The 20,901-nt window shown below is 40.0% G+C and overlaps 1 protein-coding gene across 21 annotated transcripts in view; it reads left to right on the top strand.

Annotated features, from left to right (window-relative positions):
- Positions 1–4,754: 4,754 nt before the first annotated feature.
- SYNJ1 (synaptojanin 1) overlaps positions 4,755–20,901 on the top strand; it is an 88,070-nt gene continuing 71,923 nt past the window's right edge. For 12 of the 21 annotated variants that reach the window (XM_027584501.1, XM_027584502.1, XM_027584509.1 and 9 more), the window contains exons 1-3: positions 4,755–4,865; positions 5,867–6,012; positions 9,906–10,022. In XM_027584501.1, the coding sequence (XP_027440302.1) occupies positions 4,768–4,865; positions 5,867–6,012; positions 9,906–10,022 (361 nt within the window). In that variant the 5' untranslated portion in view covers positions 4,755–4,767. The other 9 variants (XM_027584511.1, XM_027584508.1, XM_027584512.1 and 6 more) reach the window with 3 other exon arrangements.

The following is a 20,901-nucleotide window of genomic DNA, read 5'->3' as shown; positions in this document are numbered from 1 at the left end:
GATTTGAGCCATGGTTGCCTGCGGTGATGCTAATCTCGTCACCCAGAATTGGCCCCAGATTGCACAACCTCACAGTGAGCACCTTCCTCTTGATGAGAGTACCCTAAAATGTAAAGTTCTCTAGTTTCTTTAAAGCCAGGTTTATTAAGGTATGATTTATAGACATTAAAGTTTACCTTCTTAAATTTAAGTGCATACAGTTCCGTGAGTTTTGACAAGTGCCTCATTTTGTTTTAAATGCTAATTTCTGGGTGGGGGTATGGGGTAACCGGATGATGGGCATTAAGGAGGGCAGTAATGAGCAGTGGGTGTTATATACAACTCATGAATCACTGAACTCCACCTCTGAAACTAATAATACATTATGTGCTAATTAGTTGGATTTAAATTTTTAAAAAAATGCTAATTTCCCTTGAAACCATGAAATCCTTCTAAAAATGGTCAGATGTTGTAGAGCTGCAAAATGCAACGTGTAAGTTGCTACACTGGTGGTTCTATATGGTTACAAGAATTCATCTCTAGCATGATAATGTCCATATGGTAAAGGGACTCACCATTCACCAATTATAACATTTTGGTCTGTCGTTTGAAGTAAATGAAAATAAGAACGATTAAAACATCAGAACTTCTGCATGTAGTGAGAACGATCTAATATGTCTGAATGTTTGGGAGGCCTTATGCTTTGATAAGGCTGTTGTCCGAAATGCTTTGGAGATTGTCCTCCAAAATGGAAAGTGTATGGATGCTGGGTTCACAGTTGCTGAGGGTCTTCAGACTACCTGGCAAAGGCAGACAAGCTAAAAATTGTTCTATGGAATTGATTTTGATGTGCAATGTTGACTGGCCCCTGGCCTGCTTCTGGACCTCCAGGCCCCAGTAATTTATACTGGCTTTCCTCTAGCCCTGGCAGCCCTAACTCCAGCAGGGGCTTGGATCTTACAATCATCCAGCTCAATGAGAAGGCCTAGCACAGCATTTCTTGGAAGATACACTGTGGTGCTTAGTTTGGGGGCCTTTACTTAAAAAAATCTTCAGAAACAAATACTTTATATCCTATGCTTGCTGATTCAAAACACATGGTGAAAGGTGAAAGATTTGATAAATCCTGTAGAAGCCATTTTAAGCTACTTTACAAAAACACTTTGCCCATGAAAACTTACCTTTTTTCACATGTAGCCTTAGGTGTTGAAATTCCAGAGACACCTGTTGCTTAGGGATGAAGAGCTGGGTTGACCGTTGAACACCTTCCAGCTCTCATCTCAGTGAGGCTGAGCCCTGCTATTGCTCAGGTCCTTTGGTTTCCATGAAAATCCTTGTGTGTCATTAAAACAAACCCCTTCACTTGAGCTCCCTTGAGTTGGTCTGTTATTCCAAATGAAAATTTTTTGGCACACAAAAGTTCCCTGTTCATCACAGGGGTAATGGCCTTTCCTATGGTATGTGTGAGCAATTTTTCAATCTTTGAAGTTTTTTGCTTGATTTTATTTTCACAATGATTCTGCTCCCAAGCTTACTATATTTTCTACATATACAGTTTCCATTTTTCCGATTTAAAATCTTGTTCTTCATTGATTACTACAACTTATTCAAAGCAAATAGCTATGCTATTTGGAACTTGTTGTGTTGCCTCTCAGGAGCCATCCCTTTCTATATAATAGTAGCTCTCTGCAAATCCTGATATAGCTCTAGTCTATGTAACCTGAACAAGAGCCTGTTAAAGATAACTGGATCAGGCTTTTAATATTCCCCAAGTTTGCCAAGCATTTTCTAGTATTTTTGATAAAATTCAGGCTATAAGGAAAAGTAGACCCTACTATTAATTCATATTTTAGACATCTGTCAAAATTCGTAGTCATGTAACATGGTATAGTTTTAAAAACGGTTATTAGAATAATCATTCAAATTAATAAACCCTAGCTATAGTGTACTGGGAACATACTATTAAATTGAGCCATTTATAGTCCCTATATGAGTATTTTTGACTTATAGAAATGGTGAGTGCATATTTTAACTCGGTAGAATTGCCCATAGGAGAAATAATTTGGTCAAAAATCAACATTTAAAACTCTGGGTGTTTGCCTTCGATTTGTTGAAGCTATTGAAGTTCATATTTGAATCATCTATCTGGGACTGTTTGCTGATGGGAAGACACATAAGACTTGATTGTCTGTGGCTGTTGTAACAAATTATTACAAACTGGGTAATTTCAAACAATAGAAATTCTCTCACAGTTCTGGGATTCAGAAGTTCAAAATCAAGATGGTGGCAAGGCCATGATCCTCCAAAGGCTCTAGGGAAGAATCCTTCCTGCTCTCTCTGGTGGCTTCTAGAGGTAGCTGCTGACATTCTTTGGCTGGTGGCCACACCGCTTCAGTCTCTACCTCTGTCTTCACATTGCCTCTGTGTGTGTGTGTGTGTCTAATTTCTCTGCTACCCTATAAGGACAGTTGTGATTGCATTTAGGGCCTACCCAGATAGTGCAAAATAATCTCAAAACCTTTAACTCAGTCTCATCACCAAAGACTTGTTTTCCCCATAAATTAACATTCACATGTTCCAGGGATGAGGATGTGCAATTTTTTCAGCCTACCATAGGCCTCACTGCTCATTTTCAAGGGTCAAGAAGGTGTCAGCACATCTCTGTGGGCCCTTAAGACCTCAGTAAGAAGTTTGTGTATACCACTTAACATGTATTTTAAGTCAGCCACCCACCCCTCCCCACACTCTTCAAATCTGATGAAAATTTGTCCAGCTATTTTTCATGTGCTGTAATAAGTATAATTAGTAAAGAGGGACAAGAAAAAGAAGGACTAACATTTTATAAAATCACTAGTAAAATGGCCCTTGTGTTTTCAACCCCTGGGCATGTGCTTATTTCATGACTAAAATGATCTATTTTGAAAGGATTTGGAAAAGTCCTGGCCTTCGGACAGCTCTAGGAATAAGAGTCCCGCTTACCATCTCCCCCCCCGCCCCCCATTCATTCTGAAGAAAGAAACAGCAATTCAACCCAGAACCAAAAAACTTTGACCTTAATCTCCTTAATCCAAAATCAAAGGAAACCAGAAATAGGCAGAACACCTGCTTCTAGAAGAGCCCAACACCCATAAATGACACTCTGAGAAGGAGGGGTTCCCCATGTGGCCTCAGACAGCCATGGTGGAAGTGATCTTAGGTTAGGGGCGGGCAAGTTTGGTCTCAGGTTCCAATTCCACTTGAAACTGAGTAATTTTTAACAACTTATCTTTCCTGGGTCTCAGCTGACATAAAAAGCAACTCCCAAGCAAAGTATTCAGTAACATCAACATCTCTCCTGGAGCAATATCCTTCCATATGTTTTTCTGGTACATACATCTGGCATTCCTTCAGGGCTAGAGAGCCATTATAACTGAATAGGCAAATAAAATTTCCATTCCCACCCACTCCCATTTACTTCCTCTGTCAAATGCAATCTCTAATTGAAATGGATTCTTTGGGGGGGGGGGGAGGTGGGAAGCAACCACAGTCCAGCAGAGAATCTTAATATAAGTTTAATTCTGAGGCTGCTGTCAGTAACCACTACTAAGAGCAAAACACCTTTTTCTAAGTAAATAGTACTAAATGAGAAATCCTTTCCAGTTCTCAGAACTAAATGTGTCTTTGCATATCTCCTAGGAAAGAAAAGGCTTCTCTTCTAGTGAATGATAGCTACTTTAGTATCCTGAAACCAGGGTGGGTCCAGCTTCTCTAAAATGGATGAAGAAATGTTAAATCAAGCCACATGACAGGGCCCAGAGGGGGAAATGATTTTGTGCGCTATAACAAATTTAAATTCTGCTTTCGCTGCTAAAATAAAAGCAAGAAGAGGAAGAGGTAAAAAACGAAGGCAAGCAGAAACGGTTTCTTCAGGATTTCAATTCCTTTTGGCCCTCTTGGTTTTGACTTCATTCCCATATTTAGGTCTATTAAGTGGAAAGAGAAGGAAAAGTCCGTGGGACACACTAATATTAGCCACGTAGCATGATTTGTTGAAAAATGAGAAGATGAGAGGGTTAGACGCCTTTAGTTATTAAATTCCATGGTTGACAAAAGCTATTCGCCCTTCAGGGCCAACCATAGCTACCTCCGTACAGCCATGTTTCAACTCAGTCTTGAGGTCCGGGTTTGTGACTTCCGATTCTCCAGCATATGTACAGCTGAGCACTCTTTCCTATAGTGTTCCTGAGAGCTCTGGAACACTCCAGAAGAAACGACAGCCAAGAGAGTTGCTCCAAAGCAGGCATTTGGTTTTCTCCCGCTACCTACCCAGATGCTCAGAACAGGAACTGGGCGCTGTTCGCGGGGAGACACCATGGACAGCTCTTCGGGAGCCGCCCGGATGGCCGGGCGTGCTGGCCGTCCCGAGCCCTCCCCCCGCCCGTCAGGCCGCCTGGGGCGGCAGGGGGTGGTCCCGACACCCATCTTGGGCACGTATCAGTGCCCGGTCCCCAAAGCTTTTCCCCAGAGCCCCTCCCTGGCGCCCACGGGGAGGGTTGGTAAGGTCTGAAAAGCCCACGCGAGGGGACCGGGGAGGCCGATTCTCCTCGTCCCCGCTTCCCCAGCGGTCGGACCTGTAGCTGCGGCCTGGCCCACAGGCCGCCTGAGTGAGGCGCAGGTCGCTACGCTTGGAGGCCCGCAGGCAGCCTACCATTTCGGACCCGAAAGGAGGCTCGGAGTGGGCGGGGCCCGCCTCCTGACGCCCCGCCTTTTCCCCCGAGGGGCGGACCTTCCGCCCCCGGCCTCGGCGCAATGCGGAAGAGATGGGCCTGCTGGAGAGGAAGTGACGCTTCCGGCGGCTGTGGCGGCGGCGGCTGCGGGAGAAGGAGGAGGAGGAGCCGGAGGAAGAGGTGAGCAAGCCGGCGGGGGGCGGGGAGCGGGGAGCGGCTGCGGCCAGACCCACCGGCAGCCGGGCGCGCGGGCGGACTCTTCCTGAGCAACCTTCCTCGCCGCAGCCTGGGCGGGAACGGTGAGGGGCGACCGTGGGCAGCCCTGGCTCGGGAGGGCGGGCGGGGTTGTGAGGAGACTAGGGGTCGTGCGGCGCTGCGTCGGGCCGGGGGCTGTGGTGACAGCGGCTGTCAGCCTGTCCGCGGGAGAGGAACCAAGTCGGTCTGGGCGCCGGGTCATCGCCTCTGGCGCATAATGGAGGGATTGGGCGGCTAGGCGGCTTCGTCCCCCTGGGAAGGAGCCGCTTTCCCGGGCGGTCGGCTGTCCGGGACCCCCGAGAGCCCCGGTCGGGTCCGTAGCGTGAGTCTTCCCGGGTGGCCATTCATATTTACGGGCTCCCGCCTGCCGTGCCCCAAGCCGGCGGTAACCTGTGCCGCTTCCCTTGCCCTTCGCTGCCGCCCTCGGAGAGCCATTCGTGTCGGATAATCCTTTCCCTCCTCCTGCCCCCTAAGGAGCTTTGAAGCAGGCTCGTTAACCTTCCCTCCCACCTCCTCTCCTTCCCCGGCCAAGGAACGGTTTGAAGTTTCCGAATCTGTCCCCTTTCAGCGTAGTGACAAATCCTGAAGCAGGAAGCTGATAAACAACTCCGAACGAAATACGCGCAAAATCTTTCCTTTTTGGTAAACATAAAGTAAACGGGAAACTCATCTTAACCAAACCGTTCGTGGACTTAGAGTAATTAAACCTTATGTTGCCTTGCCGTGAGAATTGGTAGCTTTTCCCCTGGCCTTTTGGTAAAATTAAGTGACGGCTTATCTTTTGGAATAAACCATTCTCTCCCTGAGCTCCCTTTTCTTCCACCCCACCCCCCATCAAAACCTGGCAGGGAGGGACTTCTGGATGCCTTGCAGTCCTTGCTGCAGAAGGAAACGTTAGCTTCATTTGCTTTGCTTGGTTTTCACAGGGCTGCCTCCGAAGAAAGGAGAATGGCGTTCAGCAAAGGATTTCGGATCTATCACAAATTGGATCCCCCACCTTTCAGTCTCATAGTGGAAACTAGGCATAAGGAGGAATGTCTCATGTTCGAGTCTGGGGCTGTAGCTGTGCTTTGTAAGTCATCTGTCATAGCCCACCTGATCGCGGCTCTGTTTTGATTTGAAACCGTTCAGATTCAACCATTCTTTAGAGAAGACCCTGACAACCCCTTCACTGTATTTCCTGAAGCAGATTATGTTTTTTTTTCTTTTCATCAAACCTTATTTTAAACTTCCATTTTCTCTTCTGCCCCCTGCTGCAGGTTTCTTTTGGGGGTGCGGGGGAAATGCAAGTTTGGTTATAGGTTTTTGCTTTCTTGGGTTCTTTGGCTGTTCCTAAAAGAAAACCTTTCTTTCCAAAGAATTCTTGTTACAGTTTATATCACATCACATAAACCCATAAAGGCTTGCTTGACATTTTTACTGTAATGAACAGGATTTCTTATATATCAGTTACAGTAATGAACTACAAGAGTACTTATTTATCTGATATTTTTGGAGTATCTTATGGTGAGGCCCTTACATTTTTATTAAAAGAATTGTAAACTAAAATTTCATGTGAGATATATGATTGATTAATATGTTTTAAAAAATTACCTTGATAATCTAAAGAAAAGGACTACTGTACCACAAGCAAAATAGTAGATTAGAATGGTCTAGGTTATTTTCTGGGATGAAGTTAAAAATAAAAATATTAATTTGAATATTAATTTTCTTGCTTAGTCTTAAGATTTTGGCAGATAACTCCAGCTTGAGTTATTTGAAATGTGATTGTGTTTTTAAAGGCTTTTTAGTGATAACTACTTGTTTTTTGTCATGTTTTTGCTTTGTTAGCATCAGTTTAGCTACTGGTCATATTTTATGAATTAAAAATAGCGTTTGAAAGTCATACTTAACAGGGGTGCCTGGGTGACGCAGTCAGTAAGCATTCAACTCTTGATTTTGGCTCAGGTCATGGTCTTAGGGTTGTGAGATCAAGCCCTTGTTGGACTCTGCGCTCAGCGTGGAGTCTGCTTAAGATTGTGTGCGGGCTCTCTCTCTCTCTCTCTCTCAGATAAATAAACCTTTAAAAAAAAAAAGTCATACTTACAAATATAAGCTCCTAGATATTTTAAGCTGTTAAACTTTCTTCAGATTCAGTAAGTGAAGAGCATACATAAGACCCTAACTTTACATACAGAATATTAGCCTGTTAAAATGCTAATCTGATGTTAATAATCTAAAATAGTAAAATTTTATCCTGATTGAGAAAAAGGGTAGTGACATAATGAAAAGGCTTAAGCAAAGTGTAATGTATAAGAAATGTATATATTTTTGGTACATATAGTAACATGGTTTGAGTGAGCAGGAAGAGCTATTTGTGTTCTAAGAAACAAGTATTAATAAAGTGGGTTATACTTAGTATGGACTTAATTCAAACTGTTTTTTATATTTAAATAAACTGAAATATATCTTGCTATAATATTAATTTGCATAGTCTATTTTTTCATACTACAAATACAGTTCTTATACTGATGAATTCTTAATTAAAAATATCTGGGGGGAAATGGTTTGGTTTAGTTGTGAAATATTTTTTAGCTGCTTGCGGTTTTTTTCGTGATATTACCTGATTTTGTAACTTGTCTAAATTTTAAATGTTTCTACAATTGTGGCTACTGGTAATAATAGGGAGTCACATGCATACACAGTATGCATTACCCAGTTATTAGGATCACTGCTATATTTTCCTTTCAGGTACGAAACCTAAGGATAATCATACTTCCAAACCTTCAACAGCTCTCTTTTATGCCAAATAATGGTTAAAAAGGCAAGCTCCCTAAACCATGCATTTTGGCATTAACATTTATTTTAAGGAAAAAATATTAAAAATACTGTCTTAACATTTATTGACTGTATTTATTTTCATTAGATTTAGACGCATAAAGCAGTTCTTTCAGGAGAAAAAAATTGAATATTGTCTTTCTTAGTAAAAATAGCACAAATGGATGTATAATTTTTTGGATATGTTGTTAGCTTTCCTATAATAAGCTTTACAGTAATAACTTAAAATATTAAGAACTAACAGATCTTTTTATAAATCCTTTGACTTCTAAAATTAATTTGACATTCATTTGGGAGCAATACCAACGTGCATATTGTGCTGTAGTGTTCATTTTTAAAATCTCACATTTCTTAAATGCCTGTTGTATTCAGGGAGCTGTGTTTGGAAGATACTGAAGTGTTCTTTTTTTCTTCAACAATCCCAGCCCCTTGAATCTCAAGGCATTCTGCTTATTAATCTGCAAGAAGAATCTTCTCAAATCATGTTCGATATTAAACCAAAGTGTAACCCCATTTTTCAGTCAGATTAAGTTTAAAGTCCTCAACCTGTCCATCAAGGTCTTCCATAACTTGGCCCCACCCTGTTTGTCCAGTGTGGATATTGGTCTCCTTTAAGGAGACTCTTGTGTTTCCTCAGTCCTTTCCCAAAGTACCATGAGTTTTCTCCCCTTCATCATGCTGTTCCTGTTACACCCTCTTCTTTAATGACTGCTAGAATGCTTTTCTCTATCTTTCCAGTCCAAGCCTCTCATTCTCGCTCAAGTCTTCCTTTCTGAGAATCTGCCCCACCCACCCACTCCATCTCACTCTTGTCTCTTCTTTATTTGTCTAGAACTCAGTCATATCACAGGATAAACCCTTTTTATATGCTGGTTTTTGGTTCTCAACATGGTTATGTGCAGATGTTCTTTTTGAAAGTAAATGGTAAAAGTGACCCTTGCAGGACTCAGTCATACACTGAATGTTTATGATTTCTACAGGCCTCAGTTGTCCTGGCTTTGAAAGTTTAAAAAATGAGACATCTTAGGCAGTACATATCATTGAGGATTGACAGTCACTTAATTTTCTTGGCTTATGCCAGAAGTGCCATGAGATACCCAACATGAAACCTTATATTTGTATTATTAGCACATAACAAAAAATAAGGTGCAAGTGAAAACACAGTAAAAACAGTTTCAGATCATGGATCTTTGTAGAGCCTGAGTGTCTACTAATCTTGTCTACTAATCTAGCCTCAGGAATCTGTATGTTGCTAGGCTTCTAAACTTAAATCAGTCATGATAAAATGACTTAATCAATTAGTGAGCCAGTGGTTTTCAGCCTTGTATGCACATCGTGTAATCACTGGGTGGGGGGTTATAAATACTGTTGCCTGGGCTCCAGCTCCCTAGAGATTCTGATGTAATTAAGTTGGGATGATCATTCTGAGCATAATTTATATCGGCCTTTCTAGGATAGATTATGGGATAACTTTCTTAGCTTGCAAATTTTATCCAAAGTAACCACGTTTCCAGAATTTTAATGCTATTATTGACTGTTATTGGGCTAATAACTAGTTTTCTTGAAACCTTCAGCCTGAACCAAGTGCTAATGATCCCTGAGCACTTTTGATATAGCGCTTTCAGGTTATGTGGAACTTCTGTGTCCGGGCGTTGTACTCTTTGAGGAAAAGACCCATGTCTTAGTAATCTTTGTATCTCTAGTGCTTACTACAGTGTTTTACTCACACTTAGTGAATAAATGGCTAACTTAGTGCCATGGGCGGGGAGGGGGGAGATTAACCTAAACCTTACAAAGTTGACAAAAATAGAGTATTCTGTGTTTGAAAGTACAGTACCTTTTTCTATAAAACTTTCTTTTTTATCTTTTAAAGAATTGCTGTTTGACCGAACTGCCAATATAAAAGGGATAAAAATTATCAGTCCAGAAAACTATTTAATTAAACTGAACTTTGATGTCTGTGGAGCAGTGGTTCAGTGTAGCAAGTGGATTCTCTCTGACTAGTATACTGTGTTTGGACCAGTGTAAGCAGGAAGTGTGGTGGTCAGCAAGTTATAACACTACGTGTTTTTTCTTGGAAACTAATAGGAGATTAAAAAAGACATTACCAGTTTTGTGTCAGGTTCAGTTTTCCTTGTCTTTCTATAGTTAACACCCACAAAAAGACGATGACAGGAGAAGAACAAGTAGCCAGTCTGACCGACACATGCATTAAATTCACAAGCTGTCCCATTATTTTTCAACCCATCTCGTGCTTCAGCAGAGGTAAATAATTTACTTCATAATTGTACCCTAAGTAGAAAATGAAGGGAAGAGATGGTCAACACATGGGAAATGAAGGATGATTCTAAAAACAGAAGTTATGGGTCACCAATTTAAAAGAGGGGAAGGAAAGTGCTGATACAAATTCCTAACTCTTAATATTAGAGCTCTTGCTCTTTTCCGTATATGCTAGGATAGAAGTAAGGATTAATTGCTTCCATCCGTTTAGTGGTAAGATTATTTTCAGGCTTTCCAACTCAAGTCAGTTAGGACTCAAATCATCTCCTTACTAGACAGCAAGGCCATATCACTATACTCTGGACCTGGTTTCACCCCAGGTTGTCCACCTGAGTTTCTTCATTTACCTAATTTTTTCTTTATGGAAATAGGAGCCATAAAACTGTAGAACAACATTCTGGAGATCTTTGTCACAGAATGTGGATTACACTGCCTTTTCTATTGAAACTGCACACTGTAAAGGAGTTAATAATAATGAAATAGCAGTTGCCATTTCCTGGAAGTTTCCTCTACCAGTCACAGCATTAAGTCAGAAGTCCCAAAACTTTATTGTTTCATGGTGTCTCATTAAGTTTTTCACAGCACCCCTAGGCCACAGTTCCGTTTATTAAGTAATTAGGTCCAAACGTTAAATATGTCTGTCTTAACAACTCTACTAGCCATTTGAAAAAATAAGGCAAGTAAATGGAAAATAATTTATTTCCTTCATAAGTTATTTACTAATGGGATATGTATGTGCCTGTTGAGCATTGAACAGCTTTTCAAACCTTAGACTCAGACTGGACAACTCCACCCTCATTTCCTGTTCCACATTGATTTTTGGAGTGGTACTTGCTTTTTATCACAGCAACTACTGGAAACCCAGCTTTACAAAGATATGATACCATCAAAGGAATGTACTGCAGTCTAAGGTGAAAACTCTGAACTACCTCAAGCTAATAGTTTGGGCAATACAACATCTGTTGAGTATCTCTGTGTTTCTTTCAATTAAAAGTCTCCTGCAGCTCTTATGGGAGTTTATTCTCAGCCTACAGTTGAGGGAGATGTGGCATTAGACATCCTTTACTTCATTGAATTCTCTGGGTTGTGCTTTCATCTCCATTTCACAGATGTGAAAACTGAGGCTTGGAGAGATAAAATAACTGCTCTAATGACATAATCTTACCATTTGATTTTTTACTTTAATGATTGTGTTGCTGTGAGGGTGGTGGTTATTATTTTGGGGTCCGGGAATGAAGAGCGAAAACAAGGGGATGCCAGTAGAAGACTTTAAAGTTAAGAGTGAAATTGGTAGCCTTTTCTCATGAGGGAAGTATTAAACTTGCTGTGTTTTTGCCTACAAACTATTAATATATTCAAGAGGGAACATGATTTGATTTAGAGTTAGGTCATTAAAAACATAGTTGTTTTGCTGAGCCAAGTTAAATGTCAGGTTCTAAAATTTTGGATAACAAGTGTAGTAGGTGGTGATGACAAGCAGTGTGTATAGTTTTTTTGTTTGTTTTTTTTTTTTTAATTGCCAAATGCTGACAGTCAGCATGATTGCCCTTTAGATAAGTTGCAGTATCCTGTCTCTTTTTAAGAAAAAAATTCAAGTTGAGGGAAGAAGGGCCTTTTTATAGTTGACTTTTTCTGCACAGAATGATGAAATTTAGACTTGTTACATATCACTTTGTGTTAGGCTTGCAAAAATTCATTTTCTTTTTGTAAGTAATTTTTGGAATGTTCTATTTGATAGAAAAGAAAGTAAACAGCAACTTAAATATCTATGCTTTAAAAAAAAAAAAATTAACCTAACTTTTCACTCCTGGGCCAGGTAGCAGGATTAGCTTCTTAATGTAGGGCCAAACTAGTAGTTCCTAAGTGCTTTCCTTTCTCTGCCACTTAACTTTTCTATGAGAAAATAAAAGGTGAAGCACAGTGTGTCTGTCATTGAACAGTAAAATACCATTATGTGACTTTACTATATAATTTTAGGTCTGCCAGATGTTCTAACTTGTCTTATAAAATTTAGTATAAGACTATAACAGGATTTTTTGCTTCTGACCATGATGGTATAATAGGAACCCTCTCACTTTACATAACAACAAGGAAACAAATAAAATAAACAATTTTCAGACATTGAACAATAGGTGGCACGAGACACTGATCCTTGAGGGAAGGGAAACAAAGGAGTGAACCTTAGGATTGCTCTAGCTGATCACTCTGCTTATTACCTTAAGTGCTTCTGGGCTGCAGTAGCAGGGAGATGCACCCAAAGAAAGCCTGGCAGTCTCCCTGAGTTGAGGACACGGAGTAGGGAATTTGTGGAAGCCAAGGCAATGAGAACTCTCAGGAATAGTACCAAAGAGGAAGCAGCTGCACAGAGAGTTTCAGAGATGTGCAGAAGGTAACGCATGAGATTTCAGCTGAGTACTGATCACTGCTCGTATGTAAGGAACCTACCCAAGGCAGGGAAAGAACCACCAAAAAGGAGCAGGAAGAAAAATTCCTGGACTTCATCCAGGGCTGGGAATAGTTAAGTTGTCTGCAGCCAGAAAGGAGAAATATTATAGTACTCTGGGAATTGGGTTGAAAACTCAGAAGGGTATATTGCTTCAGTAGTAGGACGGAGTAGCCCTAAACGAAAGGCTTCTGTGGTCCTATCTGACAAAGCTTAAAAAGCAAGACCCAAAGGAATCAGACTGTTTCCAAATAACCTAATTTCTAAAAAACTGCACTGTATCCTAGAACAAAGTTTAAGAATACAGGAATACAAAATATATATCCATATATCCAGCATTTAACTCTGTATAACAAATTCATAATGTCTGGCATTCAATTAAAAATTGCCATACATGCAAAGAAACAGGAAAACACACCCCATAATGAGGAGAAAAGTCAATCTGTAGAAACAGATGTTAAAATTAAAACAAGGAGAGGCTCTTGGGTGGCTTGGTCAGCTAAGTGTCCAACTCTTGATTTCAGCTCAGGTCATGATCTCAGGGTCATGAGATTGAGCCCCACATTGGGCTCTGCCCTGAACATGGAATCTGCTTAAAATTCTCTCTCCCTCTCCCTCTTCCCCTCCCACTGGCTCATGTGCACACTCTCAAAAAAAATTAATAAACAAGGATATTATAACAGCTATTGTAAATATACTCCATATGTCCAGGAAGTAGAGGAAAGAGTAAACAGGTTAAGGAGAGACATGGAGGCGCCTGGGTGACTCAGTTGGTTGGGCATCTACCTTCTTTTTTTTTTTTTTTTAAAGATTTTATTTATTTATTCATGAGAGACAGAGAGAGAGACAGAGAGAGAGAGAGAGGCAGCGGGAGAAGCAGGCTCCCAAGGAGCAGGGAGCCCGATGCGGGACTCGATCCCAGGACCCTGGCATCATGACCTGAGCCGAAGGCAGACGCTTAACCATCTGAGCCACCCAGGCACCCCTGGGCATCTACCTTCTGCTCAGGTGGTGATCTCAGGGTCCTGGGATCGAGCCCCGTGTCAGGCTCTCTGCTCAGCGGGGAGTTCGCTTCTCCCTCTCCCTCTGTGTTCTCTCTCTAATCATAAATAAATAAATAAATAAATAAATCTTAAAAAAAAAGAGAGACATGAAAAATGTGAAAGACCTAAATCAAATGGAAATAAAAATAACTGAAATGAAAAAAATACACTGATAGTGATTAATAGATAAGACACTGCATAATAAATGATTGGTGAATTTGAAGGCATAATAATTGAAACTACTCAAAATGAAACAGAGAAAAGACTAAAATCGATAAACAGAGCCATCAGTGGGCTGGGAAACAACCTCATATGGCCAATATATGTGTGTAATTGGAATCCTAGAAAGAGGGGGTTGAAGCAAAAAAATACTTGAAGAAATAACAGTTGACAGTTTTCCAAATTTGATGGAAACTATAAATCCACAGATCCAAGAAGCTAAATGAACCCCAAGCAGAAGAAACATGAAGCAAACTGCACCCAAATACATTATCAAATTGCTTAAAACCAGTGATATGGAGAGAAATCTTAAAAACAGATCAAGAAAAAAGGACATATGTACTGAAGAAAGAAGACATATGAATAATGATAGAATTTTCTTCAGAAACAATCCGAGCCAGTAGATATAGACCCAACATCTTGAAAGTACTGAAAGAAGAAGAAAACAAAACTGTACACCTAGGGTTCTGTGCCCAACCACAATTAAAATGATGTAAAGACTTTTTCAAATACCCTATAGCTGAAAAAATATGAGCCAATGGTAATGGGTAGCAATTTAAATAGTATAGCTTTTCTTTGCATCTAGTACCAACATTTTCAACAATTCTGAGGTGGTAAAGTCTGAATCAGTGGATTTTATCACTTAGTTATGTTTAAACTGTTTTTGAAAGAAACATAAGTAGGGTAGCCTAGTGCATTTGGGGTTAGCTTTGTAATTAGAGTGCCAAAAGGAGATACAGCTTTAAAAATTGAATATTATACTTTTATTGGTGGCAATTTAAATCTGCTTGAGTTTTTTAATGGTTGTAAATAAGAATTTGTGTTTTATCTTTTTCTACTAAAATAGAGTTTGCAAGGGTAAGCTGTTGTTCCTCTTATTGTGTTACATAAGTACGTGTTTACATTGGAGTGCATTTCACAGCCACTGAGCTAGTCACATTATTGTGAGTAAATGTGGCATTTGAGGAGATGGGTTAACTTGTTGGTCAATTGGACACTATATAATTACTCTTTTAGTTTAGGTTGAAAGATATGCTCTTTAGATGCCTGGATGATTTTGAGATAACTAAGTCAGGAAAGAGAGAGAGAAAGGGAGGGAAGGAGGAAAAGGAAGGGAAAGGAAGGGAGTAAGGGAAAGGAAAGGAAAGAAGAAAGAAAATACTGATTAAATTATTGGCTTAAACATTAAATATTTCTCTATGTTGAATGTTAGGCTTATTAAAACATTCGTTTCCATTTTATTATCGTTTTCTTATATTACTTTATATATAAAGTTTGTTTACTTATATAAACTAGCTCTTACCAGTAAATATTTATTATGGGTTGTGTTTCATTCTGTTCATAGGAAGCTGTAGTCTGTTGAGTCCTTATGCAGATAAACAAAGTCTTTTAATCCTATGAACCTTGTGTGAAGTATAGGAAGAATGAATCTTAAAATTAAGTAAATTACTAGCTAATTGTACAGTAGTGCTCATTAGTGGTCTGTCCTTGGTCAACATTGGGTCTATGTCTTTGGCTTATCTTGTTGAATGATTTCATCATTCTCTTGGAGAATGGATGGAAAGTATAGTTACCAGATTTGTAGATGTTGCAAAGCTGTGTGGGACTGATACAGAGCTGGGTAGAATAATTACTTATTTTGGATGACACAATTGAAATCCAGCTTTTTTCAACTGAGAGAATGGACTGGAACCCACAAAAGGAACATGCACTTCCCCTGCGCTGGATCAAATTGAGTTTTGTGTCCTTTCCTGATTCAACTGCTGCGGCTGTAGAGATATCATAGGCAATTTGGATTGGGCTGATGATTAGTAAAATAAGGTAGAAATTACTATCATTGTCTGGGTTTCCATGATACCCCAGCCTGAATGGTGACCACACAGTATGGAAAGTTTGGAATAGATACTAGGTTGATAGTCACATCGATCTCTGCACTCCTATCAAGCCTGCTCTTCCTTCAGTCTTCCTTATCTTAGTGTATTGCAATCCATCCACCTTGTTGTTTAAACCAGAAGTGAAGAATCATCCTCTATACCTCCTTCTCTCCAGCTTCACACATTCTCACTCTACTACCATGTCCAGTGTACTCAACCTTCTAATTTCATTGAGAATCCATGCAGTTCACCATTTTAGCTGGCTCTACCACTGTCTAGCCACTGTAATCCCTTTCATGGACCATTACTATAGCCTCCTTAACTGATCTCCCTGTTTCCACTTCCCTTACCCACTCTCCAGTCTTCTTAAAAACACAATTTAGATCATATTGTTTCCCTAAGACCCTTTCATGGTTGACCACTGAAGTTAAAATCCAAGCTCTTTAAAATGATCTACATTAAATCATTGAGTCCCTGCCTCCCTCTTCAGTCTTAAGACTGTTTTGCCTCTTGGTTTCTGTGTTCCAGCCACTTTGGCCTTCTAGTTCCAAATGTACCAAATGATTTCTGATCTCAGAGCCTTCACATATGCTGTTTCTTCTGCTCAGTATTTATTTTAAAAAATTTATTCATGCATGTAGAAAAATACATAAATCATAAATGTAGAATGCGATGAATTATTAGAGTGAACATATCCATGTTACCAGTGCCAGGTTGAGAAATAAACATTATTACTAGCTCTCCAGAAGATTCCCTCACATTCCTCCCCAATTATTCTCTCTGCCATGATTTGCAGAGATAATCACTGCCTGACTTCTTACATCATAGATTAGTTTTATCCGGTTTTTAACTTAACGTAAATGGAATCATTCAATATGTATTCTGTTGGGTCCAGCTTCTTTCTGTCAGTGTTCTGTATGGGAGGTTATCCATGTTGTAGCAGGTGGCGGTAGTTTTCATTGTTACGTGGTATTCCATTGTATGAGTATTCCAGTATTTTTTCTGTTGACATTTACTTCTAATTCTTTCTGTTACGAATGACACTAGTATGACCATGCTTATACATGTCTTTTGGTGCACGTATGTACACATTTCTTTTGGATATATTTTTAGGAATGGAATTGCTGGGTCATAGAGTATTTGTATGTTGCCTGGAATGTTTTTACCTCCACTCTTCATTTAGCTAACTTCCTGTTTATTCTTCAGGTTTCAACTTAAAGGTCACTTCTGCAGGCAGGCCTATCCTAACCATTTTTCTCCCCCCAGTAATTTTAAATTAGGTCCTCCTGTTGTAATCTGTCGGAACTCCATCATAGTACTTACCGTCATTTATGATTTTACATGTGCCTAGTTATATAATGGCTGTCTTCCTATTAGAAGTTATGAGGGCACTGACTTTTTTTATTCATAGAACTTTGCCAGGGTCCTGGTACATAGTAAGCATTCAGTAAATACTTTTTATATGAATGAGTGAAAGGTTATTATTATATTGAAATGTTGCCAAGATTGGGATTTGGAGTTTGTACAGAACATTAATTTGGATAGTTTAATGACTTTCAGCTGGAATTTTAATTTATTAATTTTACAAATAGAACCTTTTTGTTTTAAAATAGTTTTTCTTTTTATGTATGATAAAATGGAAAGTGGCTTTACTGCCAGGTAGTTATATGATCTTGGATGAATCACCTAAACTCTTAGTTTTTTTTCTTTTGAAAATGAGTAGCTTGTTTTCACAATCTCTAGGATCCTCTAGCTAGAGGCTCTCTCGTACTACACCAAAGTGCTACCTGTATGCAAATAAGCTGACCACAAACTGCAGTGCATGCAACCACAGGCAAATTGTGATTCTAGGAAGAGCATACTAATTTGTAATCTTGTTTTCACATTCTTAATGACTTTCTTTAGTTTGGCCTTCTGTATCAGCTGAAGAAAGTTTGCTGTCCATCTGGAAGGTTGGCGCCAGAGCAGAATGTTCACTTTGGGTAGCAGGACCTTCATTAGGTAGCTTAATTGTTTAGTTTGAATTATTATTATTATTATTTTTTAGGATTTTATTTACTTATTTGAGAGAGAGAGGGAAAGAGTACAAGTGGGGGAGAGGGAGAAGCGATGCGGGGCTCGATATCAGGACCCCTGGATTGTGACCTGAGAGAAGGCAGCTGCCTAACTGACTGAGCCACCCAGGCGCCCCTGTTTAGATTGAGTTATTGTAATTATCAGAAGTTAGAGAAATTTACATTTAAACTTAATCCTCAATACCATTTAAGTTTAAAACAAATGACTTTGTAATCATCTGGTTATCTTAGATAATAAGTTAATTTTGTTTCATTCTGTTCAGATGGTAGAGTTAGCAATGCAGGTCTGATCACCAGTTTTTCTATGTTTAATAAGCCTCTGTTTTAGAGTCACAATCATGAAAACCAAGAAATAGGTGTATGATTATGTTTTCATCTGACTTTCTAGAGATGATCTTATGCTTCATTATTTGCCTGAAATTCTAATTTGAGAAGAGAAAGTGTAAAACCAATAATGCTGAATAATACCAGTTATGTCATATGATATAGTGCTATAAAAGCAAGTCACTCCAGCAAAGGAGGGTGCTGAGTAACATGCTAGAGGACAATTAGTATATTAAATTTTGATAAAGACCAATTGATAACATTTATACTCTTGAGTGTTTTCTGTAGTCTATAAAAAGATAATCTCTACAGCATCTATTTTCATTACTTTCCTGTCACTTCAGTAGGAAACATAGGTTAGGCCTCCTTTCAGTCATGAATTTGTTCAGTTAAAAGAACTTTGAAAGCAGCACAGAGCTAAAATACTGGGTGAATTAAGTCATCAGAATTAAGGTGTTGGATGTCACTACCTCATGGCTTAGTGTAGTTTTCAGGATTTCTCAACCTCTTCTGTGATGAGCCGGGGCCAGTTTGTAATTCTCCAAGGCTGTTTTCAACAGAGGAGGATACTAAAGCTAAGTGATTTAGTATGAATGTAAGGAAAACATTTATGGCAGAGTACAGCAGTATTTCCCTTTCCTGGGGTCTCCATTCTGGAATCGCCGAGTCTTCCTTCCTAATTTATTATGTTTATCATTTGATGATTATATGATGGCCTTAGAGTGGGCTATGGGGTCATTCTTTTTTTGTTTTTTGTTTTTTTTTTTAAAGATTTTATTTATTTGAGAGAACGAGAGAGAGAAAGAGTGTGTGCATGTGAGTGGGGGAGACAGAGGGAGAAGGAGAGAATCTCAAGGAGCCTCCACACTGAGCACAGAGCCTGACACCCAGGGCTCTATCCCACAACCTGAGATCATGACCTGAGCCGAAATCAAGAGTCGGACGCTTAACCGCCACCCAGGCGCGCCCTACGGGGTCATTCTGAAGGCAGTAGGACTTACTGCTTCCCTTCAAATTATGAAAGTCTGGATGCCCACTGAGCTTTTGACTAGTATACCTCTGGCCTAGGGTAATTGAAGGAAAGTACCTTTCAGATTACTTAGAATTCCAGTAGCCTCTGCTCTCACTGACTGTCCAGTTATCTTGTCTTCTCTTCTTTCTGAACCTACCCAGCATGCCAAAGAATGTTGTCAGAATAAATTTTTTTTTATCATTTGATTTTGGGAAGTATCAAGTGTGCATCAAAGAAGGGAGGATAGTGTCACTGGCTCCATGTACCTCCACCCAGCCCCACTGATTGTCAACTCCCGGACACTTGTGTTTACCTACATCCCTGTCCACTACCTTCCCTCCCCATTTATTTTAAAGTAAATCTCAGATATCATGTAATTTCATCCATAAATATTTTTATGACAGTAAATGTTTATGGTACATATCCTATTTTGCTTTAAATTCTACTCTGTGACCTTATTCAGATTCACATATTCACTAGGATTAGAATCAGAGGACCTTCAGATTATCAGTTCTACGGATGTGTGGATATGTTTAAAAATGTAATGGTAGATTTATGCTTAAGATAGCTCTGTGTTGGGCACCTGGGTGGCTCAGTTGGTTAAACGTCTGCCTTCAGCTCAGATTGTGATCCCAGAGTCCTGGGATGGAGCCCCGCATCGGGCTCCCTGCTCAGCAGGAGCCTGCTTCTCCCTCTGCCACTGTCCCTCCCCCACTGCTTGTGCTCACTCTCTCTCTCTCTCTCACTATCTCAAATAAATAAGTAAACAATTCTTAAAAAGAAAAGATAGCTCTTTTCTCAGGAGCTGCATGTTCACATTAGATGGAAAATAAAAAAATTGAAGGCACGAGTGAGTTGTAGCGTTGGGTGTGACAAGGGAGGAAGAGCTTTTCTCTTTTAAAATAAGCCCTTGAGGAAGTTAGGAACTCTTGACCCCTGATGTGTTACAGCAGTAACTCCAGGAGTCGGGCTCTGCCTTACTTTACATGTTGAACAGGTGAGCCAAAGAGGTGCAGGCCTCCTTACCTGAGCTGAGCTGCTACAGGTCTGGATGGTGGTTAGAAATCAGTAACTTGTAAAAAAAAAAAGTCTGTTTTTCCTAGCATCTTGTTTACTTAACATCAGCATGAGCAGGAGAAAAAAAAAATACAGAGCAGGCTGTTCCCCTCATTGAAAGCCCAACAGAAGCCTTGAAAGACAGCCCTGGCGAGGAGTAACCTGAACTTCCATATCACCATATCCCCTGAACTCTCGTGTCCTCTCGTTCTTTCACCCTGTTTTCCTCGGGGCTCTCTATACATCCTACCATTGTATAAACTCCACTAGTTTAAGCCCTGGTTAGAAATCATTTAACAAGGCCTGTCTTTCCCCACCCCTACCTTTCCACTCCCACCTTCACTCCACCAGAGGTGTCCACCATAGATAGACATCACATTTGAAAATTTCCAGATGTTGGGGCGCCTGGGTGGCTCAGTCATTAAGCGCCTGCCTTCGGCTCAGGTCATAATCCCAGGGTCCTGGGATGGAGCCCCGCGTTGGCTCCCTGCTCAGTGGGAAGCCTGCTTCTCCCTCTCCCGCTCCCCCTGCTTGTGTTCCCTCTCTCACTGTGTCTCTCTCTGGCAAACAAACAAACAAAAACAAACAAATAAATAGATAAATAAATATCTGAAAATTTCCAGATGTCACTGTGAGGAATTGTTAAATTTCAGAGCATTCAGATGCTGTTAATGGTAAGGTTAAATGTTTATGTTTTTATGTATTATTTTAAAACTCACAAAACATTCCCTTTTGTGCTACAGCCTCTCAAATTTTTTTGTCTAGTAGATGAATACTTAATAGTCATTGTATTCAGTGTCTCTGGTTAAGTTGGTATT

Source organism: Zalophus californianus, chromosome 1, assembly GCF_009762305.2.
Source record: "Zalophus californianus isolate mZalCal1 chromosome 1, mZalCal1.pri.v2, whole genome shotgun sequence".
Taxonomy (NCBI): Eukaryota; Metazoa; Chordata; class Mammalia; order Carnivora; family Otariidae; genus Zalophus; species Zalophus californianus.
Note: the sequence above shows the minus strand (reverse complement) of the source record. Positions and strands in the feature narration are given on the sequence as shown.